The 21,115-nt window shown below is 41.8% G+C and overlaps 1 protein-coding gene across 3 annotated transcripts in view; it reads right to left on the bottom strand.

Annotated features, from left to right (window-relative positions):
• LOC124795031 overlaps positions 1 to 19,917 on the bottom strand; it is a 237,273-nt gene extending 217,356 nt beyond the window's left edge. For all 3 annotated transcript variants that reach the window (XM_047258806.1, XM_047258807.1, XM_047258808.1), the window contains exon 1: positions 19,663 to 19,917. In XM_047258806.1, the coding sequence (XP_047114762.1) occupies positions 19,663 to 19,692 (30 nt within the window). In that variant the 5' untranslated portion in view covers positions 19,693 to 19,917. The remainder of the gene's footprint in view (positions 1 to 19,662) is intronic.
• Between the last annotated feature and the right edge of the window lie 1,198 nt (positions 19,918 to 21,115).

The raw sequence follows: 21,115 nt of genomic DNA, 5'->3' as shown, positions 1-21,115 counted from the left end.
CCTGTCCTGTACTGGTTCCTCCTTTAGTCTTTCCCTCACATACACATTTCGCAATCTGTCTCGTCTTGTTACACCCAACCTGCTCCTCTGGAACTTCATTTCACTAGCCTGTATTCTACTTTTGTCGCTTTTGTGCATTACCCATGTCTCACTTCCGTATGCCAATATGGGGACAAAGTAGGTTCGGTATATAATTCCCTTGGATTTCTGTGGCACCTCCTTGCTCCAAATAAGCCACCTAATGCATTTGTAGAACTGCCCTGCTTTTCTGCACCTTTCATTTATTTCCATTGCGTTTCCCCCCTTACTTTCAATCACACTTCCCAGGTACTTGAAGTTCTCTACCACTTGTAGTTTTTCCCCTCCACAAGTTATATCCACATTTGGCCTATTCATCTTCCTTGTAGTGACAATTATTTCACTTTTCTTTGCAGAGAAATGCATTCCATATTGTGCTGCCGTTGCCTCCCGTGCATCTAACTGCTCTTGCACCTCCTTCTCGCAATTTCCCCATAACATCAGGTCATCGGCAAAAAGCACTGCTTTCATTTTATGATCTCCAATTGCATCTGACACTTGCTGTAGGATTTCATCCATAACAATAATAAACAATAAAGGCGAAAGTGCACTTCCCTGTCGCAGCCCATTTTCCAGCTTGAACCATGCAGTACGTTCCCTCCCCACTTTCACACAACTCTCACTTCCCTCATACATTTTTCTGACTTTTCGTGTTGTCTCTTCATCTATCCCTTTTGCGTTCAGCACATCCCAGAGCCTGTCCCTACAGATACTGTCATACGCCTTCTCAATATCTAAAAAGGCCATGATTAAGTCCTTCCCGTACTCATAGTGCCTTTCCTGCAGTTGCCTTACCGCAAATATGAGGTCCGTTGTTGATCTTCCCGGTCTGAAACCGTACTGCTCCTCTTGCAGTCTACTTTCAATACTGCTTCTTATTCTCTTCTCCAGGATCTTTTCATAGATTTTTCCACAGTGGCATAGCAGGGTGATTCCTCTGTAGTTCTCACATCTCCTTTTATCCCCTTTCTTGAAGATCGGGACTATAATTCCTTTCTTCCAATCCTCAGGAATTCTGTTCTCCTTCCACACCACCCTCAGCACTCTGTATAGCCACTGGGTTCCTACTTCTCCTGCTGCTCGTATCATATCCACTGTTACTTTGTCCCAACCTGGTGCCTTGCCCCCTTTCATCCTTTTTATGGCTTCTTCCACTTCATTCCAAGTTAGATCATCAATTTCCCCACTATTATCATCGTCTGCTGCCTTAGGCTCTCCATCACTGTTAGTTACCCGCTTGGCGGCATTCAACAGATCTTCAAAGTACTCCTTCCAAATCTTTTTGAGCTCATGCATTTCCTCCACAACTCTTCCATTATTATCCATGATCCTCAGGCACTCGCTTCTGTCGTTCCTCTTATTTCTTACCATGGTGTAACTGGCCTATTACAAGAATAAAAAGGAGTGGTCAGCCACTTGGCAACACACTAAAAATTCCAACCTAAAATTTTAGGCTGAAGCCCAGAAACATCACAGTACCTTAGAACTTTTTTGACACTCGCCTTGACGTCAGCTAAAATCGAGGGCAGATAATATTAACTTCCGCCCTGACAGAACGATATAAATCACACTCCACTAAAATGTGGCATACAGTGATTTGTACACCACAGGCATCACACAGCGGGGGTTCCTCTCGCCGTAGTAAGAAGGCATGAGTAAGAGGACAGTGCCCTATGCGAAGACGTGTAAGGGTCACTTCGTCCCATCTAGGTGACCGGCAGGAGAAACACCACGGCTGGATGGTGGATTTCACCAACCGCAGCTTATTTTCCCTCACCGCCAGCCATTCAAGCACTACTCTATCAAATGTGGAAAAAGAGCGTGTGTAAGCACGAAGGATGCATCGACCTTTTTCATCACCCGATGCACTGCAGTGAGGTGATCAGATAGGTAAGTTTGGCTGTCTCCTTAGGTCAGACCATTGAGCAGCTGAGTGTAAATAAGACCAAGCATTTGATGGGCCTCAACACACACAGGATAGAGGTGGAGGAGCAAAACTGCAAGCAAGTGCTGTGCTTGAGAATTACAAATTGTCTCCAAAAGCAAAGTGCCATTGCATAAACAAGAGCAGGATTTTACATGGCTGAATGTATTCTGTGGACAGACTGTTCTGAATAATAAATGTATTAACCGTAGCAAAGGACTGACCTCTTTCAGTACGCAATACCACGAGGAGCCGAGTTGCAGCTCGGGGAATCTGAGTCTTTACTCTCATTCTGTTTATGTTTAGTAGACATAATAGACTGAGATGGTGATTGGCTCATTGTGAGAGAATCCCTCATGATTGCCAGGGTCTCCGATGGTGTGCTTCTTCCAACTAGGCACAACAGGAAGGTAACAGCTCAGGCAATCACTCCTCCCTGGGCCTGGCCTGTACCAGGGGGTACGCGTGAACCCTACCTGTCAACCCAGAACTGGGAATTATGCGTTACCCAGTCACCTATTATGTGTCAGACATATGGGCCGGCCTTCAGGAGTGCACAGGGAAGAAGAACAAACAAAGAGGAACCTCAAACCTCAAAGCAGAGTTAGGATAGGAGGTAGGAGATAGAGGACAATGAAAGAGGGGGGGAGATTCAACGGTGACAGCAGAGGTGAAGGCTACCCAGTCTGCCTTGTTTAAAGCCCATCTGGGTAGGCGTTCGTGGGAATGATGCTGGGGGAGTGACAGAAAGATACAGAAGTGGTCACTACCACACAGGTCATCATGTGCTCTCCAGTTGATAGATGGAAAGTCCTCAGCTGCAAATTGATAAGTCAATTGCTGAGTAACTACCATGAGCCACACTGAAATGTGTGGCAGCCCCAGTATTTAAGAGGCAGAGGTCGAGTTGGGGCAGTAAATTTTCAACATCTCTGCCATGACCAATAAGCACGGTGCAACCCCACAAGGGGTTATGGGCGTTAAAATCTCCCAGACGTAGGAAAAGTTTTGGGAGTTGATTAATCAGTGCAGCCAATTGATCAGTCAGTGCAGCCAATACAATCATGCGTACCGCACCATCTGTAGGGAGATATACGTTGCAGACAGTTATTTCCTGCGTCGTCTGTATCCTGACAGCCACAGCTTCAAGAGGAGTTATAAGGGGCACAGGTTCACTACATGCCGAGTTCAGAACATAAATGCAAACTCCACCTGACACACTATTATATTCACTATGGTTCTTGTAATATCCCCTGTAGCCACGGAGGGCAGGGGTCCGCATTGCCGGGAACCATTCCTGGAGGGCAATGCAGAAAGCAGGTGTAAAGCTTAACAGTTGCCACAGCTCAGCCAGATGATGAAAAAAACTGCTGCAATTCCACAGGAGGATGACGTGATCGTGACACTGGGAAGGCATGAAACACTCAATGAGGCAGTCTACACCTCATTGTCACCTGCTGCAACCGACTCACTTCCTGAACAGGCTATATCCATTGTGTCTGAGGGTCTGGTGAGATCTAGATCCTCAGCAGACGCCAGAATCTTCACTTCATCGTCAGATGCAGAGCTTGTAGGCAGCAGTGGTGTGGGTGCCACCACAATTCCCTTGGGCTTGGGGGTCTTCTTTTGGGATCTCTCTCACTTGTCCTTGGGCTTCTCTGGCTGGGAGGCCTTCACTGATTCAGTCTGCGGGACCAAGAAAGACCAGCTACTTGTGGGCACTTCAGCCACTGACGGGTGTCATCTTTCTCACTAGCAGAAACCTGGGAAGGGAGTGACCCAAGGGACCCCTTCCTAGTGAGAGGACCTGAAGAAGACTTACGCTTCTCCGGCTGGGAAGTGGGGGAGACACTACTTCCAAGGTAGGTGGTGCGGGAGCAACAGGAAGGGAAGTGCCCCCCCCCCCCTCCCCCCACCATCAAGAGGGCAGGTGTAGTCTGCCGGCTCTGAGAGCCGACTGGAACTCGTGAAACTGATGGGGCTGCAACTGTTTTTGTAGCAGCGGCATAAGAGGTGGTCATAGCCACAGGATGTAGGCGCTCAAATTTCCTCTTGGGCTCAGTGTAGGTCAGTCGGTCCAGGGTCTTGTATTCCATGATTTTCCTTCCTTGCTGTAAAATCCTGCAGTCTGGTGAGCAAGGGGAATGATGCTCTCCGCAATTGACACAGATGGGAGGCAGGGCACATGGAGTATTGGGATGGGGTGGACGTCCACAATCTTGACACGTGATGCTTTAAGTACAGAGGGAAAACATATGCCCAAACTTCTAGCACTTACCTCGGGCCTATTCTAACCCCCGGGCCCAACAGAGGGCAGACATGTAATTTTACCTTTATGCAACCGCTTGCATGCCACAGATGGAACAGTATTTGCAGAAGACGCAGATTTTGATAGAGGATGCACCAGTGTGCATGCCCATGCCAATTTCTGCTACAAACCTGAGACTGTTAGCTAGCAGTGTCCAATGGCGAGCACTCACCTGAAGATGGCTGAATGGTTGCCACTCGAAGTATTGTGGCAGGAAGTCAATATGATCCGGCAGCAACCCCAAAAGCTAATAGAATATTCAGTACACCACGAAACTTCAAGAATCACAACCAAAACATTTCTGGGGTAGACTTGAGAGATACCCGATAATCAGCTCAAGGAGTTGCTACAAACAGAATATGCATTTGAGATTGGTGGAATCAGCAATTTCCTTATGGCCCCAGAAGGGAAGAATCATAGAACTGGGACCACACCACTGAGGGTGCTGAAAGGAAATTGTAAGTACACAGACAAGAAGGGGCACATGAAGGTCCTTTCACGGAACATCCAATCGTATCCCAGCTGATCTACCTGTTTCTGGGTGATTTGTAAATGGTCTGAACTGCTGGTTGTGAAACAGAGTCAAATAAAGCAGAAAGGTAGTCAGCTGACAGATTGTGACTGTACAGTTCATCGGGAGTTGCTGGCATGTGACGCTCGGTGGTGTGAAACAGCTTTCACCCGGAGGCTGTCAAATGGTCTTTGTACAGAAGGCTTCAGTTGCAAACCACACACCACTGTGGTTTAACAAGCTCAGTACTTACGATACTGCCAACCTGCATGTAACACATCCATAGTCCATGGAGGATAAAATCAGAGTTTTGTTAACTTATTGTCAAATAAATGAGCTACAAATCCGAAAGTTTCAACAACTTCAAGTAACTTTTAAACCAGGTGAAGTTATGGGTGTAGATGCAGTCCTCAGTCAACAGAAGTGCATGGTGCAAGTTTGCAGAAGAAAATTTATATCCATGATTCAAGTACACTTCTGTACTTTCTGTAAGGTTCCCTGAAGATGCACTTTGCGATGCAGAACTGTAATACAGGTAAATCTCATCCAGATACAGTGACGGTGACATGGTATGTTCCACTGCAGTCATGATACCATAGACTGCAATGGCAAAGAAGGTTATGCTCAGAACAAATCTCTGAGGGACCCAGTTTCCTGTACATATTAGTTGCTGACCTACATGCAAAACAGTCAAAGGGATAGAAAATTCTGAATGAAAATGGGTAAGTAGCCCTGGACACCCGACTCTTGTAGAATACTCAGAATGTGATGGCACTAAGTGGTATCTTATGCCTTCTGCAGGTCAATGAACACAGCAATCAGGTGATGTGCAAAAACGTCAGGCAGATTCCACATAAATCAGTTGGTCTGTGGTGGACTCGAATCCCAAAACCAACTTTGAAATTACGACAAAAGTCCTCTGGTTTCCAGGCATCGAAATAGTCCTTGGTTGACCATTCTTTCAAATAATTTACACAGTCTGTTTGTTAGACAGTCTGGTCAATAATTAGTCAAATTTGAGGGTCTTTTGCTGGTTTCTTGATAATAATGACAATAATAATAATAATAATAATAATAAAATAATAATAATATCCCATCATTGAGCGGAGGGAGGCGTGGAGGGAGTTCTGTAGAGGGATGGTGTCTGTGTTGCTGAAGTGGCCTTTGAAGCTCTCTGATAGCAACAGCTATTTCTTCAGACTACAATAGCACACGTTTCCCAAAAGGAAAGCCTGAAGAACAGGGTATCATTGTACCACTCCTTAATACCCTCCTCTTGAATGATTCCAAAAGCTGATCTGGAGGTAAAATCTTGCCAGTTGGCTTTCTGGCATGGCCAATGAGGTACATGTTTCATTGGGCAGTGAAAGAGAGAGTGATAGGAAAGTGGTCACTGTTGCAGAGGCCCCATGGATGTAGCATTCGATCAATTGTGAGTGTCTGGGCTGCAGACTGTAGTATCTATTACCGAGAAAATGTTCCATGGGCTTAATGAAATGTGTAGTAGATGTAGTGTCAAGTGGGCAGACTTCCAGTCCTGAAATTAATCACTCTATTACTTGGCCCCTGTTAGATGTGGTTTGGCTGGTACACAGAGCAATGTGGGCACCTGAATTCCCCCTGTAGGAGAAAGGATGGAGGCATCTGTCCCACTTGTTCCACCAGCTAGTGACGTAATACATGGTAGGAGAAATAAAAGTGACCAGAATGAGTGGTATGATTTGATGTGAATTTGTGGCAGCATTAATGGAGGAGGAAAAGACCTGCAGTTACTTCCAACAGGATGGGGCAACTGCCCCTACAGCTGGCCAAACTTTTGAGCAGATTTACACAATCTTTACAACTAACAGCGTTGTTAGCACAGGTTAGTCTGGTTGCGGTCCAAGCTGGCCACCCATGTCACCTTATCTGTCAGGGTGCGATTACTTTGTGCAGGGAGCCCTTAAGTCTAAGGTGTATCACAATGATCCGCATTGTCTTCAAGAACTGCAGCAATTCTAGCAGTCCAGCTTCAATTTGCCTACAGCAACTTGTTGACCAGAGACCAAAAGTGCCAAGAGACAAATGGTGGTCTCTTCAACAACTGCTATAGTCAGATTAGTACTGTATTTCCTTTCCTTCATTGTGTTTCTTTGTACCTTGCAATTCTGTTCTCTGAGCCACTTTTACTTGCGCCATTTTGTATGTTGTGTGCAGGCAGATAGATATTACATGATGTTACCATTAGTGATACGCAGACACAAACAGCCACAGCTTTTAATGCAGCAGGGGCCCCTGCTCACTGAAAGTGTCAGAGTATATGACTGTGCAGACTTCTAAAGATGTCTTCTCTGTGTTAAAGAAATTTTTATAGTAGGATTTGTAATAGCTGGGAGTTGGGTTTCTGTGAACCATGTCTCCTGAAGTGCCACACTAACTGCAGAGTAAGTAGCGATTAACTGACAGAGTTCGACCAGTTGGGAATGGTAGACATAACAGTTCCAATGAAGAAACATCAGACGGGAATGTGATGGAGCAGCGAAGGGGAAACGGGAGTACAAAATACTGTGCTGGTGAGTTGAGATTCACCTGAGTGTGTGATTTTTCTTTGGTAATCACAAACTTGAACTCAGCGTGTGGGTGCAAGGAGCACAGATCAACCAGAGCAGCAGGATTTGGTTTAACTTTGGTTTCTTCTGTCTTTTCCTGGTAAGGTTTTGGTTTCTGTAAGGATTTTCCTGTCTTGACTTATCGAAGAGAAGAGAACCATTCCTTTTCTAGGACCCACAGCCTGTGGCTCTTTCAGCCACTGACTGCTGGTAGACTGCTGACATGTTTCATTCTGGGAAGGGGGCACCTTTGCATTTGTCCTCTTCCCAGGTGGTGCCAGAGAAGGATGAGACCTCTCTGGCTGCACCGGTGGGGTAGTTACCGTTGGTGCCAGGGGGTTGTACCTTACCCCAACTGGCAAGTGGCTAAGGCCATGAATGGCTGAGACATTGTCATCATGCTAGATGTGGATTGTGATACTGTTCCCAAAGTTTGGCACAATATTGATTGGGTGGTGTCACTCAAACCTTTGCTTAGCATTTTGATAAGACAGGCAGTCAAGTGCTTTTTATTACCAGTGCATTACTGGGCATGTCAGTGAATGACCGGGGGGCGGGGGGCGTTGTCTTTGAAGCACCTTAAACATGTAGGGTGCTGTTTGTATGAGCTGCCCTCATGCTTTGTCCTCCTGACATCCCAGAAGTAATCTCATTATTAGTACAGTGGAAGGACATGGAAGAAGAAGAAGAAGAAGAAGATACACTGATCAGCCAGACCATTCTGACCAACTAACTAACAGCCAACGTCCAACTTTGGCACAATAGCATTGGCAACGCTTCATGGCGTGGAAGTAATGAGGCTTGGTAGGTCACTGGAGGAAGTTGGTGCCACATTTGCACACAAAAGTCACCTAATTCCCATAAATTCCGGAGAGGGGCACATGAACTCTGACACCACGTTCAATCACATCCCAGATGTGTTCAGTCAGGTTCAGATCTGACGAGTTGAGGGGCCAGCAAATCAATTGTCACTTGCTACTGTGTTCCTCAAACAACTCCATCACACTCCTGGCCTTGTGGTGTGGCACATTATCTTGTGGAAAACTGCCACTGCCTTCAGGAAACATGACTGTCACGGGGGGGGGGGGGGGGGGGGGGAGGGGTGTATGTGGTCTGCAACTAGTAGATGATATTCCTTGATCATCACGATACCTTGCATGAGCTACACTGGACCCAAGGATACCCATGAGAATGTTCCCAGAGCATAATGGAGCTGACGTCAGCTTGTCTCCATCCCACAGTATAGGTGTCAAGGAGCTCTTCCCCTTGAAGCTGATGTTTTTTTCCCCTCCCATAGGCATGGTGGAGGTATCAGGGTTCATCAGATCATGCAACGCTCTGCAAAGGGGCAATGTCCAGTACCGATGGTCAAATGCCCATTTCATTCATAGATGCAGATGATGTGGTGATAACATTGGTACATGCATGGGTCGTTGGCTGTACAGGCCCATCGTTAGGAGTGTTTGGTGCACTGTGTGTTCAGACACACTTGTACTCTGCTCCACCACAGTTTTCTGCCTGTCCTGTTCTACCAATCTGCCCAGCCTACGATGTCCAAAATCTGTAATGAGTAGCCGCCCAACCCCATGACGTCTGGACATGGTTTCACCTTGGTTCTGCCATGTGTCAAAGACACTCCTTAGACACCCCACGAGTTGTGCAGTTTCCTTAATGTTCATCCTGAGCCTCCAGGCCCTCACAATCTGCTCTCGGTCAAACTCCGACAGATCGCGTGCATTCCCCATTCTACCACACGTGGACAGCATGCTCACTGATATTACATGCAGTGTGTGTGTGTGTGTGTGTGTGTGTGTGTGTGTGTGTGTGTGTCTGCGCGCGCGCGCGCGTGTGGTGTGCACGGTCATTCCTCACCAGGTGACACTGCTAATGCCTGAATGAGTTTATACTGATAGTAGGTCAGTGGTCATAATGTTCTGGCTGATCAGTGTAAATATTTTAGGATGCTAAATGGTAAGGTCATCAGCACCCTGGGAGGAGGTTTCCACACCTCAGCCACCTAAAATATCTCACAGAAGTAGAAAAGAGGTTTCCACATCAAACCTGTAAATCATTACTTTCTCTTCCTCAGGTAAAACATTTCTGTGAAGGCTAAGATAAATGTTCCAGTGCCTACCCTATTATCCTTGGGTCTTCTCTGAATGTGACAGACAAATTGTACTCAATGTCACTAGATTAGCATACAGTTCATCTGTTTTAGCATTAGGTCCTGAAAGAAAGTGACAATTTGAATCCTGTTGAGCTTCCTATGACCTAGGAGAGATTGCGAATGGTATAGCCCCCAGCTAGTTGCTGGCCTAAAGTGCCTATGATTGTATAACATTCCAAGTTTTGCTCAACAGAGATCCGTTTCTCATTTTTTCTATTGCAGCAACTTCCCTGAACATATCCTCAATGTGTTCAACAAAATCATGTTGCTTCATTGTTGCAAAAGATCACCTGTCTGTTCTGGAGCATACCAACAACTGGACAAACTATACACCTGCATTTCTCCTTGTCCAACTCATCCCAGGACATGGCCAAAGATGAAAACACCATGAGACTAAGTTTCTGCATTAAAATCTTTCTATCTGGTGTGGTGGGAAGACTCTGTTGGCACAATCACCAGTGTGGACAAGTTGATCTGTTTCACTGCATGTCATCTACATAGGAGCCACTCACTCCAATTGGTGGGTCTCTCCACAGATACCACTCTGCTGCAGAAATGACTATGTGGCATAGTAGACACTGCCTAGAGTACCAGTGCCCCAGATTGAACAGGCATATACTCATCAGCACACATGGGGAGGTTACAGTGAAGGCACCAGCAGTGCGATTCCTGCATTGTCAGCAGGCTACAGTGGTGGAAATCAGTATAAAGGCAAGAATATTTGTAGGAAAATTAACATTTTCATTTGGTATACTCATGCACAGTGTATATGTACTAGTATGAGATTCAGTATACTGACAAATGATATTGCATTTGATGTCAGTAGATTGTTATACAGCAAGACGTCAACGATTCAGGTGGTAGTGGGCGGAACTCTGTATAAAGGCAGTCGGCTCATTGTGGTGTTAGTGTGTGCATACATACCTTTCCTGCACATAGGAAACAGACACCATTAGTTACAGTGTGTACTGGGTACATCAACCACGATCGTGACACTACAATGCAGAAAACAGTTATTGTGTGATGAAAAAGGAAAAATTGGTGTGCAAAAGCAAATAGGGCAATCTAATCGCCAAATAGGCAACAAGTTGTACCATTCAAGTGCAACGATTTATAATTTCAGTAGACAGAGTGCACAATATGGACAGAATGGAAAATATGGGCAAAGTAGAAAATTATCTGAGGCATAGATATTCTTCTCAACTTGAAACTGATTTACAGTTGCCAGTAAATGCCGAAGTTGTATGACAAATTTGGTCAAATGACAAACATCTCGTATTCAAGAAATGACTGCAGAAATTTACTCTAACAGCCAAACATAAACAGGCTAGATTGGAGGTTGTTGAGAAACATATGTCATAAACTTGAGATGAGGCAGAGAGATGAAGAAGCTTGCACAGGATACAGTAGCACGGACAGTTGCATCAAACCATTCTCTGGACTGAAGACAACGACAACGACAACAACAACAACAACAAGGCTCCTTTTAGTCGCCTCTTATGACAAGGAAAGAATTACTGTGGATCTATTCTGACCCGACACTGCAGGGGATTATATTTCAATGCTTCTGCTGTTTGTTCATGTAACTTCAGGATGCAAAATGGGGGAAGTTTTCCAAATGTACATGACACACTTTATTCTACGCAACAGGTATTGCTCTATTGTTAATGACTTATTGGCACAGTATTATCAGAAATGAATGAAGGCCTACTTTAGGTGTCTAAAGTGCACAGCACTACAAGAACTGAACCGACAAGGAACTTTTCTCCATAACAAATTTTACTCCACTCTAGTGCCTTCTGCATATATACAGCAATTTATGGCTGTTCACCCTAATAGAAGAAAAGTGGTGAATTAAATAACAAAATTGTGGAAAGACAATATTACACAAGTGTTGTATGTGATATTATTCACGAATGGCCGCAGTATTTTAAGAATTCTTAAAAAGTGATGCAATAGAGAAAATACTATATGCCTATTATTCTTTTATAGAAAGTTTTTGAGTCACGAGGCTGATAATAGCGCATTTTAAGTATGACAGAAGAAACCTTTAACTCCAAGAGATGATTGCAATAACGATAAAAAGAGGGCACACTACAAAACATTTAAACGAATTAAAATTGTGGCCTTTCTATTTCCACCTACAAATGCATATGTCTGTGGAAGTCTCATGAAGATTTATTAGTATTAAATATTAATTTTCATATATTATTGAACAAGAAACAAGGATTGCTTTCATACGAAAACACAAAACAGGCTTACACTCAAATGAGCTGTATAAACAATTTCTATTCCATGTTCTGCCCCAACAAATCAAAGGCGATAACTCACTACATAGTTGAGGTACTGCTTGGTCTACAGACTGAAATCATGGTTACGTATTTGTTTTTATTAGCTGACTCTGAGGAAAGAAATATTCAAAATTACAGCAATGATTTCAATCTTGATATTCCACATTTTCTAGTTTAAACTGATAATTTCCAGATTTATGGGTTTGCTATCTAGTTAATATTTTACTTCTACAACATTTAGATAACTTCACAAATTGGCTGTTATGTGTCATGAGAAAATTTCATTGTTTGCTGTTTGGATTTCAGCAACTGTGAATGGGATGTACAGCAGCAGATTATTTCAATTACCAGAGACAGAAGCTTTAGTTTTAGCACAGTGTGGGCGCAGGCACTCAATTTGCTTAAACTGTCACACAAAACAAACCAATGTTCTCTCTGTACTTTTATAGATTTTTTGGCTATTGTCTTACGATGTTCTATAAAGCAACTTTCTTCTTAAATGAAGCCACGAATATGACAATAAACTTTATGTACTAAGAGTTATTACTATAGTCTTATGGACAATCCTCTTCATAAGCTTTGAAAATACGTGTAACAAGGAAGTTGGTGAGTAGTTTGCATCAACCTTTTTACTGTCTGGAAAGTGATCATTGCTGAAGCACTCACTGTACCAGTGGCTGAGTACACCAGTAATATATAGTACACTGATTCTTATAGGCATAGCTGATTAGTCATCATCCCACTTCAAAATTTCACTTGTTAGCTATTTCATAACTGATTCATTTTCCTCTTTGCTTGTTTCCAGTAGCTAAGTGTAATACCACTGTCTCGAAACAACAGCTTTAAAAAGCTATGTATACTCGCCTGTTCCTATAACATTATTATTTAACTTGGTAATAGCTGATAGGAAATATACATTAAATATTCTGCGCAGCTCTGGTGAGCCTACATTACTTCCATCCCACTGGATGTTCCTATGTATTGTCATAATGTGTGGTTTTAAGCTGTATGATATTTTCAGTACTTTTAGCATTGTTTGCAGTGAATTTCTGTAGGTGGACTGTGACTGCCCTCCGAATTATGACACAGCTACTAAACTGACACTGATCTCTAATACTTTTGAATCTGTCAGTTTCAGCATTTTGCAACAAACTGTACATGTCGGTTTTTGCACGAACATAATGGAACAAAATAAAGTTCACAGCAAATAATCATATTGTAAATATTAGGTACATGACACTTGAAATCAATTCTGAAGTAATATGGCCAGCCAATATGATGCACAATAATCTTTTAACATTGAGGAATGGTCATCGGCAAAGTGTGTTTCTTGGAGGGAAACACACACTGCAGAATAAGAGGAAAGTAGCTGTTGCAGTTATGCCAGGTAACAGCAATACTTCCATAATTGATATGAAATAAATTGAGAGGATGTCAAAAGAAAATGGGATAATATGTTAGAAATCACTACAATCTTTTTTATATGAATGTCACACATTCTATATGTAAATTTGTGCCTCTGATCAGAACCCACATTTTACCACTGTAGTCCGATAATTTAAAGTTTTAAATATGTTTGAAGGCATTAGTAAGTAGAACGTTCCCAGCACAAAAATTTTGATGACACCTCTATCTTGTGGACTCATGGTGAGGCTGACCTATTAAGATTCGTGGATTCTCTGAGTAGCCTCTTCCAAATAAATTTCACATGGTTGTATTCCAAATCCGATGCCACTTACCTTGCTGTTGATCTCGTCCCCACTGAACGTCAGCTACACACTTCTGTCCACATTAAACCTACCAATAAACGACAATCCTTACATTTTAACAGTTGCCATCTTTTCCATGTCAAACATTCCCTCCCACACAGCCTTGACATTTAAGACAAACATATTTGTTCGGATGCAGATTCTTTACAGCAATACACCACCATTCTCACCTCAACCTTTACTGCATGTAATTACCCCACTAGCCTACTTCAAAAGATGATTTCCCGGGCCATCACATCCAGTCCTGGTACTGCTGATCCCTCCAAAAAACTACTTCAGAGCACACCTGGTGACTCAGTATTATCATGCCCTGAAATCAGATCCATTCTGTCAGAAGTTTTGCCCACGACACCTGTAATAGCTTTTCGTTGCCTGCCCAATCTCCGCAATTTTCTTGTCGGACCTTATGCTCCTTCTTCGCTCTTCTCCCTATTCTAAGGCTCCTACTCCTATGACTGTCCCTGATACAAGACTTGCCCTACGCACCCTCCTACCACCAGGTATAGCAGCCTGTAACTGGAAATACATATACTCTCAAAGGGAGAACCACATGTGAAATGACACGTCCTATACCAGCTGTTATATAAACACTGTATGGCCTTTAATATTAGCATAACTACCACCAAATTAACAATTAGGATAAATGGCATAAGCAGAGGGTGCATACCTGCAACACGCAATATCCTGTTGCAAACCATGCTCTACAGCATGACAATTGTGAACTCAGTGCCTGTTTCACCATGCATGCCATCAGGATTCTTCCCCCAGACACCAGTTTCTCAGAATTCAGCAGGTCGGAACTAGCACTACAACATGTCCATGGTTCGTGTCATGCATGTGGCCTTAATTTACATTAATTTCTTGCATCTCAGCATTTCTTCACAGTAACTACTCTTTCCTTTTCTCTGTTTTAGTTTTCTACATCTTTTATTTCTTACCCGTCTGTTTTTCGCTGCCCCCCTCCCCCTCCCACCTCTGTTATGTACATTGCACTTAGCTTTTCACTCTTGTTAACATGTGCATGGTGTTTAAGCAGTAATCCCTGCCTTGCATATCACCCTGTCTTCCACCTTTAAGCTCTCAGGTTTTCAGATCTCATCTGATGAAGTCCTCAGCAATAAGTCTTTCCTTCTCATCCCATGCAGTAAGTCTCCCCTGACCTGCTGTTCTACCCATTTTCTTAGACCTCTCCAGTCCTTTTCCTTCACCCCTCTTCCTTTCCCTTCAACTCTTCTGCCTGAAGGAGGAGCCACTGGCTCCAAAAGCTTGCCTGATTACATCTTTCTTTTATGTGTGTGTTCTGCCCCATCACTTGTTGATTAGAGTTTTTTTTATATATATATCCAGTTAAATTGCATCAGCACAAAAACAGATATTCTCGTCAAAGTTATGGTAGTTTGTTTGATTTTATTATACACTAATAATGTTTTTATATTGTTAGTGATGTCAGTTGTTGGTACCAAGTTAAGGTTGTGTCGCTGTATTTTAATGTCATCATAGGTCTATTGGCACAGTATCGCATTTTGACCTGAGATTACCATACCCTCATAAAATTTGTGGTGGTAGTTGGAACCAAGGAGCTACTGATGGGACGTACTAAATGTCAGACGTAGAAAACCTAAGAAAGTAACTGAAGTGGGTCTTCCCCATGGCAGCTAAGGTTTAATGTGGTACTGTTTGGAGGAAAATTTGTAGCCGTTGATGCAGTGGAGAACCTGGGTTGAAAAATCTTGACAGGCCAATCTGCAATATCATTTATTTAAGATGATTCCCCTACCCATATGATATTGTAACTACCAGATGGTGTTGACAATCTTTCAGTTTTTGATTGGTTGAGAAGTGTGCAACTGGTGGTGGGGGTTATGTTGGTGGTTACTGGATGTGGTTATTTGGAGAAAAGTAGGCGGGGATAGAGATTTTATTTATTTTTTGTTTTTTGTGTTATTTGGTTTTTGTATATTTTTAACCAAGGTACATTGACTACAAATACAATGGAATCATTTGTAGCTGTGGAAATGGATTTCTGGGGGGGAAAAAAAAGAAGGGTCATCCACATACTCACGTGAAAGCACATGTTGGTGATTGTGCTCCAATTGATCATGGGAATGTCAGCTTTGTCTGCTGATTTAGAGTTGTCTGTGATGGATCAGTGAGACTGTTTATAAGATTGTGGCAGGGGTGGCAACATCGAAATAAAAGTGGTTGAAGTGCAAGCAAATTGTATTGTTCACGGAAAATGCTATTTTAGTAATGGACTCAAAACGTAAGAAACTAATTAACACAGAGGATGGGTCGTTTATAGAAGTTTTCAGTTATCACAGAAAGTTTAACAACTCCTGTACTCAGATGGTAAATAAAATTATCCTCGTCTAACCTCACATAGACAAAGGGAATGCAACAGCCCAGTTTGTCACAACAACTAAGATTTTGTGTTGATTTGACTTTATATTTACATTTGGTTTCATATTCAGATTTGTTGACTTTGCATATTCATAATCAAATTACTATCTTCAACCTAACCTATACCTCAACCTACACTGGATATTAGTCTGTATTTCACATGAAATCATCGATAACTTGTTTAAACAGAACAAGTGCTCAGTCGCTATATGCACAAAAAAAGTAAAATTTTCTTTGAGACATTTGAAAGGAAGCCCACCCACTCAATGAGAACTGTTTTACCATGTGTAAGTGCAGCATATGGTCACCCTTTCCAAACCATAGCCTTGGCATGAATGTGTTTCTGTAAGTCTTATCTATGGAGTTAAGGCTGCGCTAAACGCTGTTGTTTATTCAAAAGTTTCCACCAAACGTAAGCCTATGGCTACAGGACAGATCACTCAGCTAACACAGACTTTTTTTTAACAAAAGTAACTTTTTGTCATGCCATACTGGATTCGCAGATTCTCAACCAGACTAATAGCTTTCAAATTAACCAATACTTCTAACTACACTACAGTTCAGTCTGTCACCACCCCGCCATAACAAGAAACAAATAGGACCAACACCCAACAAAATTCTGAATAAATTTCCTATCAATGGACAGCCATCTCCATTAGATCCATATAAGTATAGTAAACAACATGATCTAAGACACCACCCACAAGAAATAAATGACATTCTGTAAACAAAACAAACAGCCAACTTTCACAACTGAAATAGACAAACCAAAAGAACCTTTATGCAATCTATTTAACATATTATGTCATAAAGAATGTACCACACCGGATCAGTTGCTCACTAAATCCTTGGCTCCATCACACAGCCAATACACAACACATTTGTTTTACAAAAAACACAGACCCAACAATTTTTCTGACATCCAAATTTTCCAGGAAAGACCACCACCTCACAACGCACCTGCTTCAAAAGCCCCTCACCATGCACATCAACTCTCAAATACGGTGTACCACCCATACACCTGTATGGGATCACATGCTTTAATATCATTACATGATGGGTCAAAGCCAAGGCCCGGTACCAGACATTCTAGCTGACTCATACTGACAGTCAAGTAACAGCCTCATTAAATTTTTTGCTCTGCTAAGTTTTGTTATACCAGAATCATATAAACACCATCCCAACTCATCCAAGCAAATTATGGGCTAAAGTTTACAATGGGCTGCCCAGGTATAGATGTTGGCAACATCTATGAGTGTATGATTAAGGGCAAATGCATTACTACATTCGACAATAAAAACTGATTACTTATCTTCACCCATCCAGCCACATGTTTTAATAAAAAAAATAATAATAAAAAAATAAAAAATAAACCACATATGAAATATTGAGTCACAATTTTCCCAACCGGCCCTTTGTAAAGTTTTACCAAATTATGCATACCAACCCTTCACAGGCAGTGATTCACAGGCTGCAGCCATAAAAAACAGCCACTCTGATCAAATCTGTGCTTTCAAATCTTGTCACTGCATCATCAACACCTACATGAAATATTACTTCAATTAAGTTGTACTTATTACAGTCATGACATAGGCCTACTTGTAGCCAATCAATCTAATGGACACAGACATTGAACCCTGTGTAAGGCTTGGCCAGGAATTTAAGGATATTGAAACAGTGTATAGGGATTCGTGAAAAAAGAGTTTCAGCAACCTAACCATTAACGAGAACACCAATCGTGAATGTCCAACACGGAATTTCATGTGCAAATGAAACTTTATTGACATTCCACTGTGACATGCCTGCACTTTAAAAGTAGAGCAAAAGACATGTTTTCAGAATTGACGATACGGGAGGGAGTGAAATCTCTCCTGAACCATTAAACTCCCATGATTACTGGAGTGAAACACACAGCTTTCACAAACTTAAGCGAGCTTTTACATACTGATTTTTAAAATAATCATATGTTTGTACACCACGGGGACGAAACACTTAGGTGCCATTCAGAGTACTGTTTACACAGTCAAACCTACATGCTGAGTGAAGAGGTTTATCAATCAATAAATTATTTTTACAGGAAGTAGGCAAGAAAAGGCTTATCAAGTAAAAATAAGCACATCTTGTAAACAAATTAATCAAGGTAGGGAAACAAAATACACACTGCACTTCAAATAATAAAAACTAGTACATTTACTACAGTGTTGATGTAGGTTTCTAACATTTGAAAGCATTTTTGTAAATACTTTAATTATATAGTGTTAGAAATGCATTACATAAGACAAAAGCCTACAAATACATAACCAAAATCATACATCTGATGAAGATATAAACAGAGGAAGTTTGAAAAACAAAGGTAAAGGAAACAAGTTTATATTAGCAGAAGCTTTGTAAAAATTTATCTCAATCAACTGGCATTTCTACACTTTTTTAATTAGAACTACTTCTGACTTGGAAAACGAGTTGCTACAACAAGACAGTGTGTAACATAATTCTTCTTGAAAAACCATCCAGGGCATTTACTGAGAACTTTTAATGGGTAATGACATTGGTGTGGCAGAATTCCTGTATTGAAACCTCTGGTACAAGCTGTATATACTAGTTGAGATAAATATAATTAATTATGACACAGTGCTGGAAGTAGGTAATGAACTACCATTCATTAGGAATCAATGTTTGATGTCTCAGTTCTCATACACAAGGATGTGATTATCTATAATTACCCTACAGGAACGAATACTTCCCTTTTCAATGTCGCATCTCACATTTTTGTTTTTACTGTCTGTTGCACGTCATAAATAGCTGATGAGTAACGGCTGAAAATAGTCATCAACCATTTATGTCACGCAACAGACTGGAAAAATAAACTTTCCTCCCCATAAGTTCATTTGGATGGAACGATCTGACAATCCTGCAAGATCTAACATTTAAATGGGAACCACTCACAATAGTAAAGTAATTACAGATATTCACATCTTGATTATGAGAACAGAAACTTAAAAGGTGTATTTGTAATTAATGGTACTTCATTACCTACCTGCAGAGCTGTATCATAATTAATTATACTTCACTAAACTAGTAAACCCTACATCCAGCTTATGCCAGTTGGTCTAAAAGTGAAGCAAAACCGCAGACTTAACTATATTATTCAACTTTCAATCTCTCGGCAACCAATTTGGTAGGTCCACATTAGCACCAAATTAAAAATCTAAGTGATGTGACTACTGTGATGAAGTTAAGTGTAGTGCTTCACATATCACAAGGCCACTTCTTAGATCAACGGACCAACAAACTGCTTCAAACATGCGCACTTCAACTCGTCTCAAAGTTAATATCGAACTTTCAGTGAAGTCAACAACTGGTGATCCACAACCTAACGCCTGTGTAAAACTATCAAGCGTGCTTTAATCTACGAAGTACAGCCTATATAATTCTGTACTATATGAAAGAAAGGATGAAAACTGTACACTCTCATATTCAAAGCGCAGCAGAATCAAGTTTTGAATCTAAAATAAATGGAAATCAGTACGACTAATGGTACCGTTTTCTGAAACACGTTATACGCGGGGAGTAAATAGGAGAGAATATTACTGTCTGTTAAAATAGGTGTCACAAAAAATTTTACTTACTGTGTTCAAGAATCTGTTTGCGACATTCATCCGTAACTATGTTTGCATCATGATGCACTCCTACGGCAACCTCAAAAAAAAAGCGGCCTCAAGGTGGCCAATTGCACGCAACACAAAATTAGAATGGACTGTACATTCATGCACGTCATATAGTACTTAACGTGTAAGTCATCAAAAACTTTTTCTTCAGACACTTTGCCTGAATCTTTAATTTCTACACAACACATCATTCAAACTTCAGCGTAAACAGCTGCAAACCTGCGAGTTTAATGCACATATACAAAGCTCTTCAGCGGCAAAGGCATTCTGACCATAGCGTCTTTTTACGTTTTATTTGTCCACTCTCAACGATATGTCTGCACATAAAAACTGCGCAGACAACTCGTTGCCTTTGAAAGGGAGATTTGGGCTCATATGAGTTGTGCTCAAACCTGGCATTTGGAACTGGAGGTTTGAGCGAAACTGCTCAAATCTGTGGGCACCAACCACATATGCACAGACAAATCGTGTCATGTGGCCAGGAAATCGTAGCAAATCTGCCGCGAGAAACACATTTAAATCTTCGTTCAGTCAAGTGTTTCTCGTATGTGTGCACATTGAATTTTAAAAGGGCAGATACACGTCAGTGCCCTAGACAGTTCATTATTGAAATGTATAGGAACCATACATGCTTGTGGAAACTTAAGAGTAAAGAATACAGCAGTTGAGATAAGAAGGGAGTCGCTTACAGTTTCTTACTAGAGAAATTACGAGCCGTTAACCTTATGTTAAGAACGCAAACGGTAATAAAAAACTTCCGTTGCGGACTGTTTACCGCAAAGAGCTAAGCAAAGTAACGAAATCCATCCGATTTGGAGTCGGGGATGACGAAACACATAAGCCACATTTGTGGTATTTTGACCTCCTCCAGTTTCTGTGTGGTTCCAATGAAGAAGGATCATATGAAACACAGTTTACAGTTTATCATGTAGATAAGAGTAACTTTTACTAATCTTTAACAACCCTTTTCATTTATCTGCAACATGATGGAGACGACTGCAGATATTAACAGAAAGCTCTACGGATAGTTTCACGTTGACGGGCCTTTACTGCAGACTCAACGAAGGTTGTTGGCGGTTTATCTATATATTTTCGCGGCAACACCCCACCGTCCAGACTTCACAACCCATAGCGAGGTGGGCAAGCTAGCTGCCTGTGAAATTCTGCTGCTGGGGCTGGACTACAGTTTAAACAGCCTGTCAGCCACACTGGCGAGCTAAATATCTTCAAGCTATAGTTCTTTGGCCTCGACATGACCAAACGCGAGGTCTTGAAACAACAAAATTAGGCAGAGCCATTAAAAATACTCATCACTAAGACCCTAGTAATTCCTTGTCTTTGACTCCTGCCAATGCCGAGATATCCTCCATGACAATTCTGTAGGCAAATTTCTATTACTGTAATGTGTAGAAGG

The sequence above is a fragment of the Schistocerca piceifrons genome, chromosome 4, assembly GCF_021461385.2.
Source record: "Schistocerca piceifrons isolate TAMUIC-IGC-003096 chromosome 4, iqSchPice1.1, whole genome shotgun sequence".
In the NCBI taxonomy this organism is placed as follows: Eukaryota; Metazoa; Arthropoda; class Insecta; order Orthoptera; family Acrididae; genus Schistocerca; species Schistocerca piceifrons.
The sequence above is the reverse complement of the archived record's forward strand: the minus strand, read 5'-3'. Positions and strand labels throughout refer to the sequence as shown.